At 51.2% G+C, this 16837-nt stretch overlaps 1 protein-coding gene across 1 annotated transcript in view; it reads right to left on the bottom strand.

Annotated features, from left to right (window-relative positions):
• The window catches only part of PMFBP1 (polyamine modulated factor 1 binding protein 1), a 1903249-nt gene that overhangs the window by 147246 nt on the left and 1739166 nt on the right, over window positions 1-16837 (bottom strand). Inside the window, exons 39-40 of the mRNA XM_086945556.1 lie at window positions 678-787; window positions 475-549 (exon numbers count right to left, since the gene is read on the bottom strand). Coding sequence (XP_086801682.1) covers window positions 475-549; window positions 678-787 — 185 coding nt within the window. The remainder of the gene's footprint in view (window positions 1-474; window positions 550-677; window positions 788-16837) is intronic.

The raw sequence follows: 16837 nt of genomic DNA on the forward strand, positions 1-16837 counted from the left end.
CGTTTGCAAGTATACATATACAGTATGTGTTTTTCCCATAGGATAACATTACCGCATTCAAGCTCAAGCCTCAAATCTGACAACTTTTGTATTTTACTGAGTTTCTCTAAAAACAAGAACTCCAAAAGGACTGATGATTTTGGTGTCCAAATTAATATAGAAATTAAAGTTATTTTTCTAAATTGGGCACAAATTTCTTCTTGAGAGTGTGTCTCATGTATTGGCTCTGTGTGTACAACAAATAATCAGAATTTCCCCTCTGATAAACCTAAAGCTTCTCAATCACACTACCACAAAATAGAGCACTCTGGGATTGTTAAAGCAAGCCCCTGTAAACCAATAAAGTTTGCCTGGACTTTCTGCACAGTGTACCTCATTTTGGAACACTATGTAAAAAAGCCAGCTTCCTCAAGAGGTCCATTGATCCACTTCTAACTGCTTTCCCGAACCATACTCCAGGATTTATATGCTTACTCTTTCTCAGCCATCAGCTGTGCAATTTGTTTGCTCTGTTCCCGTATTCTGCACCCCAATTTCTCATTGGCGTCCCTGTAACAAAACACAAATATAACTGACTTGCGCACAACTAATAGCATGGGGTAAAACAAGCTGAGGAAGGCAAGACTGGAAGAAAAAGTGGAGGAATACTAGGGACTTTGGTTTGAGGACCCACTTACTTCTGCTCCTTGACCCACTGGTTCACATTAGAAACAACCAGCTCACTCTCCCTATGGAGTCTTCGGCTGTCTGACCGCGATGCATCCAGGGATTGCCGCAGTGCTTCCACCTACAAGATATGGAAATAAACTAATTTAAACAAACAGGCACACTGACTCGCTGCCTCCGGCCATGCACACTTAGAAGGACCTACTCTGGCACACAACGCGTCCAGGGTCTGCATGTGTGCACACCAAAGCACCTTCTTTCTCTCAGTAAACAAACTAAACACTCACTGACTCCCAACACTCCCATTTAGCGCCGTTTTTCTCTGAGTGACTCCTCCTCAATGTAAGCACACGCGCTCCTATCACACACAGACTGAGCTCCCACTTACTCCTACTAAACAAACATCACCTGCTCTCGCACAGAAAAACAAGTTACTTACCTTCTGTAACGATATATCTGTAAGAGACATATATTAGGTATAGATTCCTTACCTTAGAAATACCCCCAGGTGTCAACCTGGATCCTGTCAATTTATTCTCAGCAGTACCCCTGCACGTCGGTAGGTGGCGTCGGTTGAGTCCCTGTTCGTCGTTGGCATCATGATCGCCGGAATGAAGTCGGGGTATCTACTAAGACGCCGCACATGCTCGCTGACGCCAGTAATTTAAATGACATTCCACGCCAGAAAAGCAGAGCCATGCAAGACACTGACAACTGGTGCACAAAACTAGGGCCCTGAAAGGGAGTCCCTTACTCTAGAAGTCAATTTGCAGAACAGGAAGGATGGGTGGAATGGTAAGAAATCTATAACTGATATGTGTTTCATACAGATATATCGTTACCGAAGGTAAGTAACTTGTTCATCTGAAAGAGACAATTAGTTATAGATTCCTTACCTTAGAATAGATTCCCCAGCAATACCGACCCCGGAGGTGGGTCTGCGAACTACGTTCACACCAGAAAATCCTGGAGAACTGAATGGCCAAAGAAGACGTCTCTCCGGACTTGACTATCCAGGCAGTAATGTTTCGCAAACATGTGTAGTGATGCCCACATGGTTGCCTGGCAGATATCACCAAGGGGGACCCCACTTCCCAAAGCAGTAGTGGCTGCCGTCGGCCTTGTGGAATGGGCACGCAGTCCTACTGGAGGCTCCTTTTTTGCCAAGGAGTAACACATCTTAATGCAAAAGACGAGCCTTTAAGAGATGATCCGTTTTTGCACCTTTCTTGGCGCCAACATAGCCAACAAAGAGTTTATCGGCCACCCGGAATTGTTTTGTGCGATCACAAAAAAATGATAACTCAAGTTTTGGATCTAGACAGTGGAGTCTCTCCTCCTTGGAAGGATGCGGGGTTGGGAAGAAGGTGGGCAAAGTTATAGTCTGTCCTATGTGGAAAGAGGTAACCACTTTGGGAAGAAAAGAAGGTCTAGTTCGAAGGACAACCTTGTCCGGATGGACAGCAAAGGAAGGAGGTTTAGAAGATAGAGCCTAAAGCTCACTCCTCCTCTGAGCAGAGGTGATAGCAATCAGACAAGCAGTCTTCAAGGTCAAGAGTCTGAGAGGTTGATTATGTAGTGGCTCGAATGGAGCATACATAAGGTAAGTTAAGACCAGATTCAAGTCTCACTGGGGCATTACAAAAGGAATAGGAGGAAAGAGGTGAGTAATGCCCTTAAGAAACCTATTTACAGATAGAATGAAGAGTAGAACCTTTAAAAGAGGGGCAGAAAGGGGATCCACAGCCTTTGCTGTGCCCCGTGCCACAAATGTGTCCATCTACAGGCGTGTATCGTTTTGGAGGAGGGACGCCTACCTGCCAAGATGACGTTACAGGCTTCAGGAGGAAGCTCAAAAAATGTCAAATGGTGCCACTCAATCTCCACGCAAGGAGGTGGAGACTGAACAGGTTCGGGTGGAGGACCTGCCCTTCTGCTGATTGGTGTGTGGGATTTCAGTCAGAGAACACATCTCCCCACATCGCCGCTCACTTCACTGGCTTCCGATACAGAAAAGGGTGGAATTCAAAGCCCTTACATTGGCTCATAGGGCAATCAAGGGGAAGGGTTCTGCTTATCTTTCAGCCTGTTTACGCCCCTATAAAAAAATAAGATCCCTGCGATTCAGTTCTAAAAACCTCCTGACTACTCCGAGATTTAAAAAGATGCGATCAGGAGGGAAAACTTTTCAAACATGGGCCGCATCCCACTGGAATAAAGTTCCGCAGGCCATCCGCTCAATCCCGGAAGAACTTCCCTTTCGTAAGGCATTAAAAACATACCTGTTCTGCTAATCACTCAGGAAGAAAGAGCCATTACACCCTCTGGAGCGCCGGGACACCCCGTTGGGGTAGCTGCATGCTATATAAGAGACACAAATAATAATAATAAATAATTCTGCTGCGACAGAAAATCCTCCTGAAGAGGCAGTCTGATCGGAAGATCGATGGCCATGTTCAAAAGCTCGGGATACAAGACTTCACGCCCAGTCCGGAGCCACAAGAATGACGTGGGCCCGGGCGCGCTTGATCTTCTTCAGCACTCTGGGCAGAAGTGGTATTGGCGGAAAGGTGCATAGAAGACTGCAATTCCAATTGTGCCGTCTTGGAAATTCCAACGCACAGAACTGCTGAAGTTGCGCGTTCTCTTCGGTGGTGAACAAATCTAACCAAGGCTCTCCCCAAAGCTGAAAGAGACCTTGCATCCCCTCAGAGTGAAGACGCCATTTGTGATCCATCATGCATCGGCGGCTGAGATTGTCCGCCCTGGCTTTCAGAAAACCTGCCAGGTGTTGAACAACCAGGGACATGCCCTGATGTTCCAGCCACGTCCAAAGGCGAAGAGCCTCTTGACATAGGGTCCACAATCCCACCTCGTTTTGTTTGTTGCAGTACCACATGGCAGTGGTGTTGTCCGTGAACACATGCACTACCCTTCCTTTGACAGAAGGAAGGAATGCCTATAGTGCAAGACGAATCGCCCAGAGCTCCAGAAGATTGATGTGGAGCCCCGACTCCGCCATAGACCAGAGCCCTCCGATCTCTGCCCCTCCCATGCGGCCAACCCATCCCAGGATTGACACATTTGTCACCACTGTGAATTCTGGTTGGGAAAGGGAGAGGGATCTGCACTGACCCAATCCTGGTTTGTTAGCCACCACTGCAATTGGTGTGCAGAGCACTCCGAGATATGCAAGCAATCGGAAAGATTCCCCTGATGTTGCACCCACTTGAACTTCAGGTCCCACTGCGGAGCCCACGTATGCCACCTGGTATGATCCACCAGCAGGATGCAGGAGGCCATGAGGCCCAGCAGCCTCAAGGTCCTTCTCACCAAAACCCGGTGTAGGAGAGTAGGGTCTGCAATCCTATGGTCACCCCAGATTTTTGCTTTTTGCTTCACTGGTTTACGACTTTCCCTGGCTGTGGGCCTGCTAATCAGACCCACAGCCTAGCTGTTCTCTCTCTAAATTAACATCCATGTACTTTAGGTGCATTTACCAATTGGTATTGGGTCACTCTTGTAAGTCCTTGTACAGTGTACCATAGGTACCCAGGGCATAAGTGAACCCAAGGCCTACCAGGGGCTGCAGCATGTATTATGCCACCCTTGGCTGGCCATCCAAATCTGACACAACTGGCTGATCAATCAGCTGGGGCAAGGTGGTGTAATCACCCTTTGCTTTAGATATAGTATACCTATATCTAAACCTAAAATGGTCACATATACTCCTATAAGTCACTCCTATGGCAGGCCTTAACAATCCTGGAGGCCAGGCGCGCAACACCCATTGGGCTCACCGGGCTTCAGCCCCCCCCCCCCCCGGTCGCCTCCTCTGCCCGGGCTAAGATTACACGCACTGAAATGGTGCAAGAAGGCTGCGCATCCGATCGGAGAATGATTTTTGTAATGCTTTCTGAGAGGCCCAGCAGCCCGAGCCAGACAGCCAGCCTCTGAACTGTTTCAGCGAGTGAACCCCCTGCCCCCACCTCTTGTTTTCCTTTACGGTGGCGCCGCAAGGTGAAATCCTTGCCTGAAGGCAGGGATTTCACCTAAGCACTTTATCGGTTGTGAGCATGGGGTGTGAAGATGTGCATAGCAGGGAGAAGGCATGGCCAGTTAAGGTGATGCTTTTCCTTTGTAAAGGAATTTCTGCTGGCGTCATAGCCCATGGTGTGCTGTCTGTGCACTTGTATAGATGTGTATTCCATACAAGTGCACAGACAGCAAACCCTGGGCTATGACGCCAGCAGAAATTAATTTACAAAGGAAAAGCATCACCTGCACTGGCCATCCCTTTCACCCTGCTGTCTGTGCACTTGGATGGAATTCACATCCAAGGCGCTGCTCACCAGATAAATGGTGAACAGGGCCATGGATCTTTCTATTTTCGCATCCAAGGGCACCAGGGAAGAAGCAGAGGAGCCCCAGGCAAGGAGAATCCAGGAGACATTTGACCCACACCTATCTACTCCGAGACCTTCGAGGGGCTGGATGCCAGGACACAGTGCTGCTGATCAGCCAGCCTCCACAGTATAGTATCAGAGGAGCAGGCAGCAGTTTTTTATTTAAGTAAGTTCCAGTAACTTTAATGCATTTTTCAGCACAGCATTACCTACTGCCTGCATGTCTACGTTACTTTGAATGTTGTTCTTGACTTACATACATAGAAACGTCAAAGAGGACAGTCCCCTACAAATATGCAAATGTAGTGTAAGTTTGTAGTGTTCATTTTTTTTTTTGCGGTGGTAGTGGGTCATTTTAGAGTTCAGGGTGGGTGTGGGTTTTAGGGTGCCAGTGAGTAATTTTATGGTTCAGGGAGGGTTACGGATTGGGGTGCCAGGGGGTAATTTTAGGGTTCTGAGCGGGTATGGGTTTTGGGGTTCCAGGGGGCAATTTTAGGGTTCAGGGTGAGGATGGGTTTTGGGGTGCCAGGGGACATTTTAGGGTTCAGTGTGGGTATGTGTTTTGGTGTGCCAGGGGTAATTTTAGGGTTCAGGGCAGGTGTGGGTTTTGGGGTGTCAGGGGGCAATTTTAGGGTTCAGGGTGGGTATGGGTTATGGGGTGCCAGGGCGGAATTTATGGTTCAGGGTGGGTATGGGTTATGGGGTGCCGGGGGGAATTTATGGTTCAGCATGGGTATGGGTTTTGGGGTGCCAGGGGTAATTTTAAGGTTTAGGGTAGGTGTGGGTTTTGGGGTGCCATGGGATTAATTTTAGGGATCAGCGTGGGTATGTGTTTTATAGTGCCAGGGGTAATTTTAGGGTTTAGGGCAGGTGTGGGTTTTGGGATGTCAGGGGGCTATTTTAGGGTTCAGGGTGGGTATGGGTTATGGGGTGCCAGGGAACATTTTAGGGTTCAGCGTGGGTATGTGTTTTGGTGTGCCAGGGGTAATTTTAGGGTTCAGGGCAGGTGTGGGTTTTGGGGTGTCAGGGGGCAATTTTAGGGTTTAGGGTGGGTATGGGTTATGGGGTGCCAGGGGGGAATTTATGGTTCAGGGTTGGTATGGGTTATGGGATGCCGGGGGGAATTTATGGTTCAGCATGGGTATGGGTTTTGGTGTGCCAGGGGTAATTTTAAGGTTCAGGGTGGGTGTGGGTTTTGGGGTGCCATGGGATTAATTTTAGGGTTCAGCGTGGGTATGTGTTTTGGTGTGCCAGGGGTAATTTTAGGGTTTAGGGCAGGTGTGGGTTTTGGGATGTCAGGGGGCTATTTTAGGGTTCAGGGTGGGTATGAGTTATGGGGTGCCAGAGGGGAATGTATGGTTCGGCATGGGTATGGGTTTTGGGGTGCCTGGGGTAATTTTAAGGTTCAGGGTGGGTATGGGTTTTGGGGGGCAAGGGGGTAATTTATGGTTCAGCATGGGTATGGTTTCTGGGGTGCCAGGGTAATTTTAGAGTTCAGGGCTGGTATGGGTTTTAGGGTGTGAGGGGGTTAATTTAAGGGTTCAGCGTGGGTATGTGTTTTGGTGTTCAGAAAAGGGGGTGGTGATGAACAGAGTGTCTGAATTAAGCAGACCACTCTTACCCAGTCCAAAGATCAGGGCTTGATCCATCACCGTTATTTATCTCACTGCACCATCCCAGCTCAGAACCTGGCTATATGCAAATCAGTCTGTCCCTGGCCCAGTGCATCATGGGAACAGGGCAGACTAAACTACCAAGCCAATTCTTCACCAGAAAGGAGACAAACTACCGAGGACCGGTTTCTGGCATTTCAGCCGTCTTCGGCCCGGCTTGCTTGAATCCTGATGGTGCAGTGAGAAAGGGACTCATGTCTGAGTATACCCTGCCACACCTATAGTGGCCAAAAACGATTCAGAAAAGGCTTGGCAGTTTGGTTTGCCCTGTTCCCATCATGCACTGGGACAGGAACAGACTAATTTGCATGTAGCCAGGTTCTGAGCTGGGATGGTGCAGTGAGCTAAAAAACGGTGATGGATCAAGCCCTGATCTTTGGACTGGGTAAGAGTGGTTTGCTTAATTCAGACACTCTGTTCATCACCACCCCCTTTTCTGAATCATTTTGTCCACCATAAGCGTGGAAGGGTATACTCAGATGTGAGTCCCTTGCTCATTGCACCATCAGGATTCAAGCAAGCCGGGCCGACGATGGCTGAAATGCCAGAAACCGGTCCCCGGTAGCTTGTTTCCTTCCCAGTATAAGAATTGGCTTGGTAGTTTGGTTTGCCCTGTTCCCATCATGCACTGGGACAGGAACAGACTAATTTGCATGTAGCCAGGTTCTGAGCTGGGATGGTGCAGTGAGCTAAAAAACGGTGATGGATCAAGCCCTGATCTTTGGACTGGGTAAGTGTGGTCTGCTTAATTCAGAAACTCTGTTCATCACCACCCCCTTTTCTGAATCATATGTGTTTTGGTGTGCCAGGGGTAATTTTAAGATTCAGGGTGAGTATGGGTTTTGGGGGGCAAGGGTGTTATTTTAGGGATCACTGCGGGTATGGGTTTTGGGGTGCCAGGGGTAATTTTAGGGTTCAGGGTGGGTATGGGTTTTGGGGTGCCAGGGGTAATTTTAGGGTTCAGGACGGGTATGGGTTTTGGGGCTCCAGGGGGGTGATTTTAGGGTTCAGGGTGGTAATGGGTTTAGGGGTCCCATGGGGTAATTTTAGGGGTGGGGTGGGTAAGGGTTTTGGGGTGCCTGTGGGGGGTTATTTTAAGGATCAGGATGGGTATGGGTTTTGGGGTGCCAGGTGTAATTTTAGGGTTCAGGGCGGGTATGGGTTTTAGGGTGGGAGGGGGTTAATTTTAGGGTTCAGCGTGGGTATGTGTTTTGGGTTGCTATTGGTAATTTTAAAGATTCAGGGTGAGTATGGGTTTTGGGGGGCAAGGGTGTAATTTTAGGGATCACTGCGGGTATGGGTTTTGGGGTGCCAGGGGTAATTTTAGGGTTTAGGGTGGGTATGGGTTTTGGGGTGCCAGGGGTAATTTTAGGGTTCAGGGTGGGTATGGATTTTGGGGTGTCAGGGGGGTAATTTCAGAGTTCAGGGTGGTAATGGGTTTTAGGGTGCCAGGAGTAATTTTGGAGTTCAGTGTGGGTATGGGTTTTGGGTTAATTTTAGGGTTCAGGGTAGGTATGGGCTTTGGGGTGCCAGGGGGGCAATTTTAGGGTTGGTATGAGTTGAAGGGTTGTAGGGTTTTAAGGAAATGTAGGTGTATGTGTATATATATATATATATTTGTAGGTACTGGATCCCACCAATTTAGAAGGAAGCAGAGACGGCACACCAGGAAACCTTGCACAAACCCTTTATTGTGCACTCGTTAACCCAAGACGACGCGTCTACTTGATAAAGGCTTACGCCGAAACGCGTCGTCTTGGGTTAACGAGTGCACAATAAAGGGTTTGTGCAAGGTTTCCTGGTGTGCCGTCTCTGCTTCCTTCTAAATTGGTGGGATCCAGTACCTACAGACATTAAGGTAGCGGCTGCTGCTACCGACGGCATCAGCGTTGTCTGGTTGAGGGTCGTTCTAGCAGCGGTGTGGACGTGATATATACACGTTACTAAAAAAAATAACCCATTTACAGGGATATATAAACCTATATACATATATATATGTAGCGTTTATACTGTAACATAGTTATATTTTAAAACAAAACTTTCACCACGCATATGCTTTTGTTGTAAAGGCATATGCGTGGTAAGAGTTTGCATTGTAATGGTATTGTGTTGTAACAGCACTTGAGTTGTTGAGTTATTACAACCGCGTTGCAAAGACATGCATTGTGATGGCATGTGTTGTACTGTCATACATTTGTGCGATGCTGAGCACTTATCCATGCATGTAGCAGGTTACACCTAGTGGGTGTGTGGTTGGAAGAGTGTTGTCTTTATTTAAGCCTCTGTGAAAAGCATCTCCATGTAGTTCATGATGAATACCAAGGTGCAGTTCTTGAGCCATGGGAATCCGTGCTTAGTCGTGTGATTGATGAGGAAGTGTGCAAGATAGGAGACCATTTCTATAATATATTTTATGCTGGCAGCTCTCATTAGCTCTGCAGGTCCCTTTATAATGCTGGTGGTTTATTTCTTGTGTTCTGGATCCTGGCTCCTGCTTATGATGGGGGGAAGCAGTAGATGGTTCAATCTGATCTTATGGATCCGCAAGAGTTAGCAGAACTAATATATGTCATAGTCTGGTAACTTCTTATCTAGTACTACAGACCTGCACATTATGTAATAATCTAAAATTAAATTTAGTTCCGGATTACCTTTCTAAAAATAATAGTTGCACGATTATAGACTCAAATTGCTTGCCCAGTTTGTGATTAATTTTTCAGCCCATAATAGATGCAGACACCTCTCAGTAACTTTAATTTCGGGTGCCAAGAAGTTTCGGCTAGCAGGTGCTCTTCGGTTTCAATGAGTTTCAGATTATTGATGAGGCCCAACACACACACTTTTTTTAAGCACGTCCAAAGTATGTTGATTGGCTCTTCGAATGTGAGATTTTCCTGCAGGTAATGCAGTGTATCAAAAATGCATGTCAAGCAGAGCATAATATCCACATTTGGTAAACACACTTTTCAATGAACTCTGTAACCTGCTGGTACATCGGGTAGGTGTGTGTTATACTATCTGCTATCCTTTCATCCATCAATCCAACCATCCATTCTTTCTGATGAACAAGTTACTTACCTTCGGTAACGATATATCTGTAAGAAACATTAGTTAGTATTAGATTCCTTACCTTAGAATATCCCCAGGCGTCAGTCTGGATCTGGAAACTTTTGCGTAGCAGTACCCCTGCGCTTCGGTAGGCGTCGTCTGCAGGCGTCCTCTGCGGCTCCGCGTCCGTCGTCGGCGTCGTGCGCCGTGATGACGTCGCTGGAGTATATAGACGCCGCCTCCGCGCGCTGACGTCAGTTCTTTGTACACAGCTTTTCCGCGCCAGAACACGCAGAGCCGTGTGAGAACCAACACTGGTGCCATTTTGAAACTAGGGCCCTGAAAGGGATGTCCTTAACCCTAGGTATCAGTTCGCAGAACGGGGAGGATGGGTGGGTTCGGTAAGGAATCTAATACTAACTAATGTTTCTTACAGATATATCGTTACCGAAGGTAAGTAACTTGTTCATCTGAAAGAAACACGTTAGTATTAGATTCCTTACCTTAGAATAGATACCCCAGCAATACCAACCCCGGTGGTGGGTCTGCGAACCAATACATTCCTACACCAGAAAGTCCTGGAGGACAGAACGGCCAAAGAAGCCATCCCTCCGGACTTGACTGTCCAGGCAGTAGTGCCTCGCAAAGGTGTGCAGCGAGGCCCACGTAGCCGCCTGGCAAATGTCCTGCAAGGGGACTCCCCGGCCCAGGGCAGTAGTAGCCGCCGTGGCCCGAGTGGAATGGGCCCTCAGCCCAACAGGAGGCTCCTTCCGAGCCAAAGAGTAGCACGCTTTGATGCACAGAACGACCCACCGAGAGATGGTCCGTCCCTTCTTCGCACCCACGTAGCCAACAAACAGTTGGTCATCCACCCGGAACTGGCGTGTGCGATCCATATAAAATGAAAGCGCACGTTTTGGGTCCAGACGATGGAGCCGCTCTTCATCCTTTGAAGGATGCGGAGGCGGGAAGAAGGAGGGGAGGGTGATGGACTGCCCGATGTGAAAAGCAGAAACTACTTTGGGCAGGAAAGAAGGTCTAGTCCTTAGAACCACCTTGTCAGGATGAATGGACAGGAAAGGGGGCTGGACAGAAAGAGCCTGGAGCTCACTCACTCTCCTGGCAGAGGTGATGGCAACCAGGAAAGCCGTCTTTAAAGTCAGGAGACGGAGAGGACAAGAATGAAGGGGCTCAAAGGGAGCACACATCAAAAAGGTTAGAACCAGGTTCAAGTCCCACTGAGGCATCACAAACGGAACAGGTGGATACATGTGTGTGATGCCCTTCAAGAATCTCGTTACAATTGGGGACTTGAACAAAGAAGGCTGATCAGGAAGCCTTAGAAAGGCTGAAAGGGCCGAAAGGTAGCCCTTGATAGTGCCCAGAGCAGAGCCCTGCTGGGCAAGAGAGAGAAGAAAAAGAAGAACCTCGGAAAGAGGGGCAGAAAGAGGATCCACAGCCCTTGCTGTGCACCATGCCACAAATCTGTTCCACCGACAGGCGTATACCGACTTTGTGGAGGGACGCCTGGCTGCCAGAATTACATCACAGACTTCAGGAGGCAAGTCGAATGGCCTCAACTGCCGCCGCTCAATCTCCAAGCATGGAGGTGGAGACTGGACAGGTTCGGGTGGAGGACCGTCCCCTGCTGCTGCGACAGAAGGTCCTCCTGAAGGGGCAGGCGGATCGGGGGACCGACTGACATGCTGAGTAGCTCGGGATACCAGTACCTTCGAGCCCAGTCCGGAGCCACAAGGATAACTTGGGCCCGGTCGCGCCTGATCTTCTTCAGCACTCTGGGCAGAAGTGGTATAGGCGGGAAAGCCGTATAACAGACCGCAACTCCACTCGCGCCGAAAGGCGTCGCCCTGCGAGTGCCGTCTTGGAAACTCCAACGCGCAGAACTGAAGACATTGCGCGTTCTCTTCTGTGGCGAATAGATCTAACCAAGGCTCTCCCCATTGCAGAAAGAGGCCTTGCGCCACGTCCGAGTTCAGACACCATTCGTGATCCATCGAGCACCGACGGTTGAGTTCGTCCGCCCTGGCGTTCAGAGAACCTGCCAGGTGTTGAACCGTCAAAGTCACGCCTTGACGTTCCAGCCACTGCCAGAGGCGCAGAGCCTCCGGGCAAAGGGTCCACGACCCCACCCCGCCCTGTTTGTTGCAGTACCACATGGCGGTGGTGTTGTCCGTGAACACCTGCACTACACTCCCGTTGACAAAGGGGAGGAATGCCTTCAGTGCTAGACGAATCGCCCGTAGCTCCAACAGGTTGATATGGAGCCGGGACTCCGCCGGAGACCAGATACCTCTGATCTCCGCCTCTCCCAAGTGGCCTCCCCAGCCCTGGAGGGACGCGTCCGTCACGACAACGTGCTCCGGTTGGGGAAGGGAGAGGGATCTGCCTCTGACCCAATCGCGGTCCGTAAGCCACCACTGCAGTTGTCTCGCAGTGCCCTCCGAGATCAAGACGTGGTCGGACAAGTTGCCCTGATGCTGGGCCCACTGAAACTTCAGGTCCCACTGCAGAGCCCGCATCCGCCACCGGGCGTGATGCACCAGAAGGATGCAGGAAGCCATCAGCCCCAGCAGCCGCAGCGTCAACCTGACCGAAACCCGGGATAGCGGCTGAAAGATGGGAATCAAAGCCTGTATATCCCGGAACCGCCGTTCCGGAGGATAAACCCGAAACTGCGCCGAGTCCAGAACCGCTCCGATGAAAAGGAGCTTTTGAGAGGGACACGGGTGTGATTTCGGCACATTGATGGAGAACCCCAGGTCGTGCAAGAGGTCTGCCGTCATCTGAAGGTGGTGGACGACTGTCTGGGGCGAGCCCGCCTTCAACAACCAGTCGTCTAGGTAGGGGAAGACTGAAACCCCTAACCTGCGCAGATGGGCTGTGACCACCGCCATCACCTTTGTGAACACCCGTGGGGCGCTGGTAAGGCCGAAGGGGAGCACGATAAACTGAAAGTGCTCCTGGCCTACCGTGAAGCGCAGGTAACGCCGGTGGGCCGGCAGGACGGGGATGTGAAAATACGCATCCTGCAAGTCCAACGCTACCATCCAGTCTTGTGGGTCGAGAGCAGCCAAGACCTGAGCTAATGTCAACATCTTGAACTTCTCCTTCCGGAGGAAGTCGTTGACGTTCCGTAGATCCAAGATAGGACGTAGGCCCCCCTTGTCCTTCTTGGGCACCAGAAAGTAGTGGGAATAGCAACCACGCCCTACTTCTGGCCCAGGAACGCGCTCGATGGCCCCCTTGGCCAAGAGGGCCGTAACTTCCTCCTGCAGAAGTGTCAAGTGGTCCCCCGACACACGGTGGTTCTGCGGTGGCATGGCTGGAGGAGTGGTCTCGAAGGGGAGGGAGTAGCCCCTTCGGACGAGTTGCAGCACCCACCTGTCCGATGTGATTGTGCGCCAGCGGGCGTGGTGATGGCGAACCCTGCCACCCACTGGCGTCACATGGGCCTGAAAGCACGGACTAGGAGGATTTGGAGGCAGATGCTGCGGGGGGAGGTGTGGCCTGACCCCGCCGTTGACCCCGACCGCCTCCACGGCGGTTTCCACGGCCGCCACCGCGTTGGAAGGATTGTTGCGGCGCGTGGCTGGCAGCACGTGTGGGGACGCCCCTTCCTTGGCCACGAAAGGAGCGAAACGAACCCGTTTGCTGGCGCTGGGTCGAGAGACCCAAGGACTTGGCCGTGACCCTGGAGTCCTTGAAGCGTTCCAGCGCGTGGTCCGCCTTGTCACCAAAGAGGCGACAGCCATCAAACGGCATGCCCATCAAGGCATTTTGGACATCTGCCGAAAAGTTGGCGGATCTCAGCCAGGCGTGGCGACGAATCGCCACCGTCGTGGACATAGCTCTGCCCAGCGAGTCGGTCGTATCAAGACCACACCGTATGGAATATTTAGCTACGTCTCGGCCCTCAGCCACAGCCTTGCCGAGCTTCGCCCGCACCTCCAAGGGGCATTCTGGCAACAGTTCCGCGACCGTATCCCACACAGAGTGGGTGTAGCGGCCCAAGAGGCAAGCGGTGTTGCAAGACCGCAGTCCCAAACTCAGGGACGAGAAGACCTTCTTGCCATACTGGTCATACCTCTTAGATTCCCGGTCGGGCGGGGCGACGGGAATGCGGTCTGGGAAGTCGAGGCCTGGATCACCAGACTCTCAGGGGTGGGATGGGTGGACAGGAACTTGGGGTCGTCCGGACACAGACGGTGGCGTCTGGCCACGTTCCGATCAACAGGCGAAGCTGAAGAGGGCCTGGACCACGTGCCCAACAGAACGTCTGACAAGGCTTCATTAAACGGCAGCAGTGGCTCCTGTGGGCATGACTGCGGTTTGAAGACCTCAGTGAGGATGTTAGGCCTCACGGCCGCGACGGGGAGCTCAAGGTGTAAGGCCTTGGCAGCCCTCATCAGCACCACTGAATACGCAGCTCCCTCCTCCGATGCCACGGAAGGAGGAGAGACAAAGCCAGGGTTAGGAGAGTCGTCCAGACCACTGGCATCCCCCAAATCACCTGTCCAGTCCACGTCATACTGGCACTCACGTGACAGAGGGTCCTCAGACCCCTCCCAACCTTCCCCGTACTCTTCATCATCTCCATATTCGGAGTCAACGATGTAGACCGGCTCCTCGGGGTTCACAGGCCCCATCGGCGTCGAGCGACGTCGGTTCGACTCCGCGTCCGGATTCGGGGAGGGTATGGGGACGACGCCGCCCGGAGCTGGCGCCGGAGCCCCGGAGCCCCGGCGCCGGCCGGAGCCGGCACAGGAGAACCGGCGCCGCGCGGGGGCGGCATCGGGGGCAACCCCGATGGAATCGGCGCCGGAGCGGCCGGCAGACCACCCGGCGTCGACCCCGAAGGCCCTTGCGGCGCCGGGGTCGGAGCCGTCGGCGGCACCGGGGCCGGAGCACCCGATGGCGTTGAGTCAGGGACACCCAAGCCGCCAGGGCCCCCAGACGGGTTCACTGGGCCCGAAGGCGCCGAAAGCCCCGTCGGAGAAGTGAGCGCCCTCATGGCCATGAGGAACGCCTCAATCTCCTCAGGCGTCGCACCTTGCCCAGGGACCGGAGGGTTTGGAGCAGGCCGCGCCGGCGACTCTCGCGGAGCCGCGGGGTTGGGGTCACCCGAACCCCCGGCCACGTCGTGCGAGCGTCGGGGGGAGTCGGGGGTACGATGACGACGCCCCGACTTCTTGTGTTTCTTACCTGAAGAGCCCGACAAATGGTGGCGACTTCCGGAGCATCCGGCGCGGCTCCGCGACCGCTCCCTCGAACGCTCCCTGGACCTCCGGCCGGACCGGGACCGCTCCTGACGCAGGGCCGACACCCGGAGCTCGAGTAGCTTGCGGGACCACTCCCGTCTAGCCTTATTAGTCGGAGCCCGGCAATCGACGCAGGCGTCCACGTCGTGGTCGGGGCCCAGGCACCGGAGGCAGAGTCGGTGATGGTCCGTGACCGACATCGTGCGGTCTCAACCGTCACAATTCTTGAAACCGGGCATCCTACCAGGCACCAAAAAGAGATACAGAAAGTTAACAAACTTGGTCAAAAGACCGGAGTACTGCTCTTCGGATCTGCGCTTACTGGCGCGGAAAAAAGAAGAACTGACGTCAGCGCGCGGAGGCGGCGTCTATATACTCCAGCGACGTCATCACGGCGCACGACGCCGACGACGGACGCGGAGCCGCAGGGGACGCCTGCAGACGACGCCTACCGACGCGCAGGGGTACTGCTACGCAAAAGTTTCCGGATCCAGACTGACGCCTGGGGATATTCTAAGGTAAGGAATCTAATACTAACGTGTTTCTTTCAGATTTCAATTTACTCTGCCAACCTTACACCGATCCTTTTAGCCACCATCTCAGATATCTATTTACTCTACCATCCCTTCACCAACGCATCCATCCTCTCACATTTAGATTTACTATACTTTCACCCTTGTATCCATCCATTCCGATTTCCTTTTACGCTGCCATAATTTTACCCATTTAATTGGGATTTACCTAACTTACACAAAGGCCACTTTTTGTGGTTTTGCGTGGTTTAGTAACTCCAGAGTAATGAGAGGCAGAGTATTGAGCTGCCTTGAGTTACCTTGGGTTGGGAAGTTGTTCCATGGGTGGAGCTAGGGCATTCCCACACATCTGTCTATGGATTTTGACACAATCCCACAGTTACTTCGGCCAGTACACCTGGGAATGCTTCCAAATGGTGCGCCTCCCAGGCCTAGGCGTTACGAGGAGAATTATCTTTATTTATCCTTGTTGCTTCCTTTTTCCATGTGAGCTGCATTCAGGTATCCCTTTCTTCACAGAAAAATTCTTGCTCATAACGCAGGCACCGTTGCACCATGATGTCTGCATTGGCACTATGCAGCACCAGTTGAGGGAGACAGCAGAAATGTGTCATATTTTTGTAAATATGGCACATTTCTGCTCTCTGCCTTTGATGCAACACAGCACAACATGTTCCCTTGCCAAGTTGTGGTGCATGAAAGCTTAGTAAATCTGGGCCTAAATATTTGTGAGGCCTGTTCTTTCTGTAGGTAAGCGTACATTGAAAGCATAGAGGGCAGAAGTCTTTGCGTCATCCATTAGAAACTGTAATCTTATAATTATGTATCCAGGTGGTTTTGCATAATTGTTTGGGGCTGATTTGCATTGGACATTTTCATATTATAAGAAATTCCAGCCATCTCATTGAAGTTTTAGACATGTGGTAAGTGTGGTATCATAATGGTACAGAAAATCAGGCTACTTCTAGCTTACTTCTTTAAAGAGTTTTAGGATAATTTAGAGAGGTACTGGGCGTTTAACTTGTATTTCTTGGCTTTTTAATGTTGGTTTATTGTACAAAATTACAGTATTCTTTCCCCCGTAGTTTTGTAATAATTAAGTAAGTGACCTGAGGGCCTTTTTTATATTTCACTAGAGATCGCTATCCGCATACAGCAGGATGCTGAACACCAGAGGCTTTGGACCACAAAATGTTAAGCGGCGAAAGATAGAGGATTTTTTCACTCGTCAG

Source organism: Lissotriton vulgaris, chromosome 12 (assembly GCF_964263255.1).
Source record: "Lissotriton vulgaris chromosome 12, aLisVul1.2, whole genome shotgun sequence".
Classification (NCBI taxonomy): domain Eukaryota; kingdom Metazoa; phylum Chordata; class Amphibia; order Caudata; family Salamandridae; genus Lissotriton; species Lissotriton vulgaris.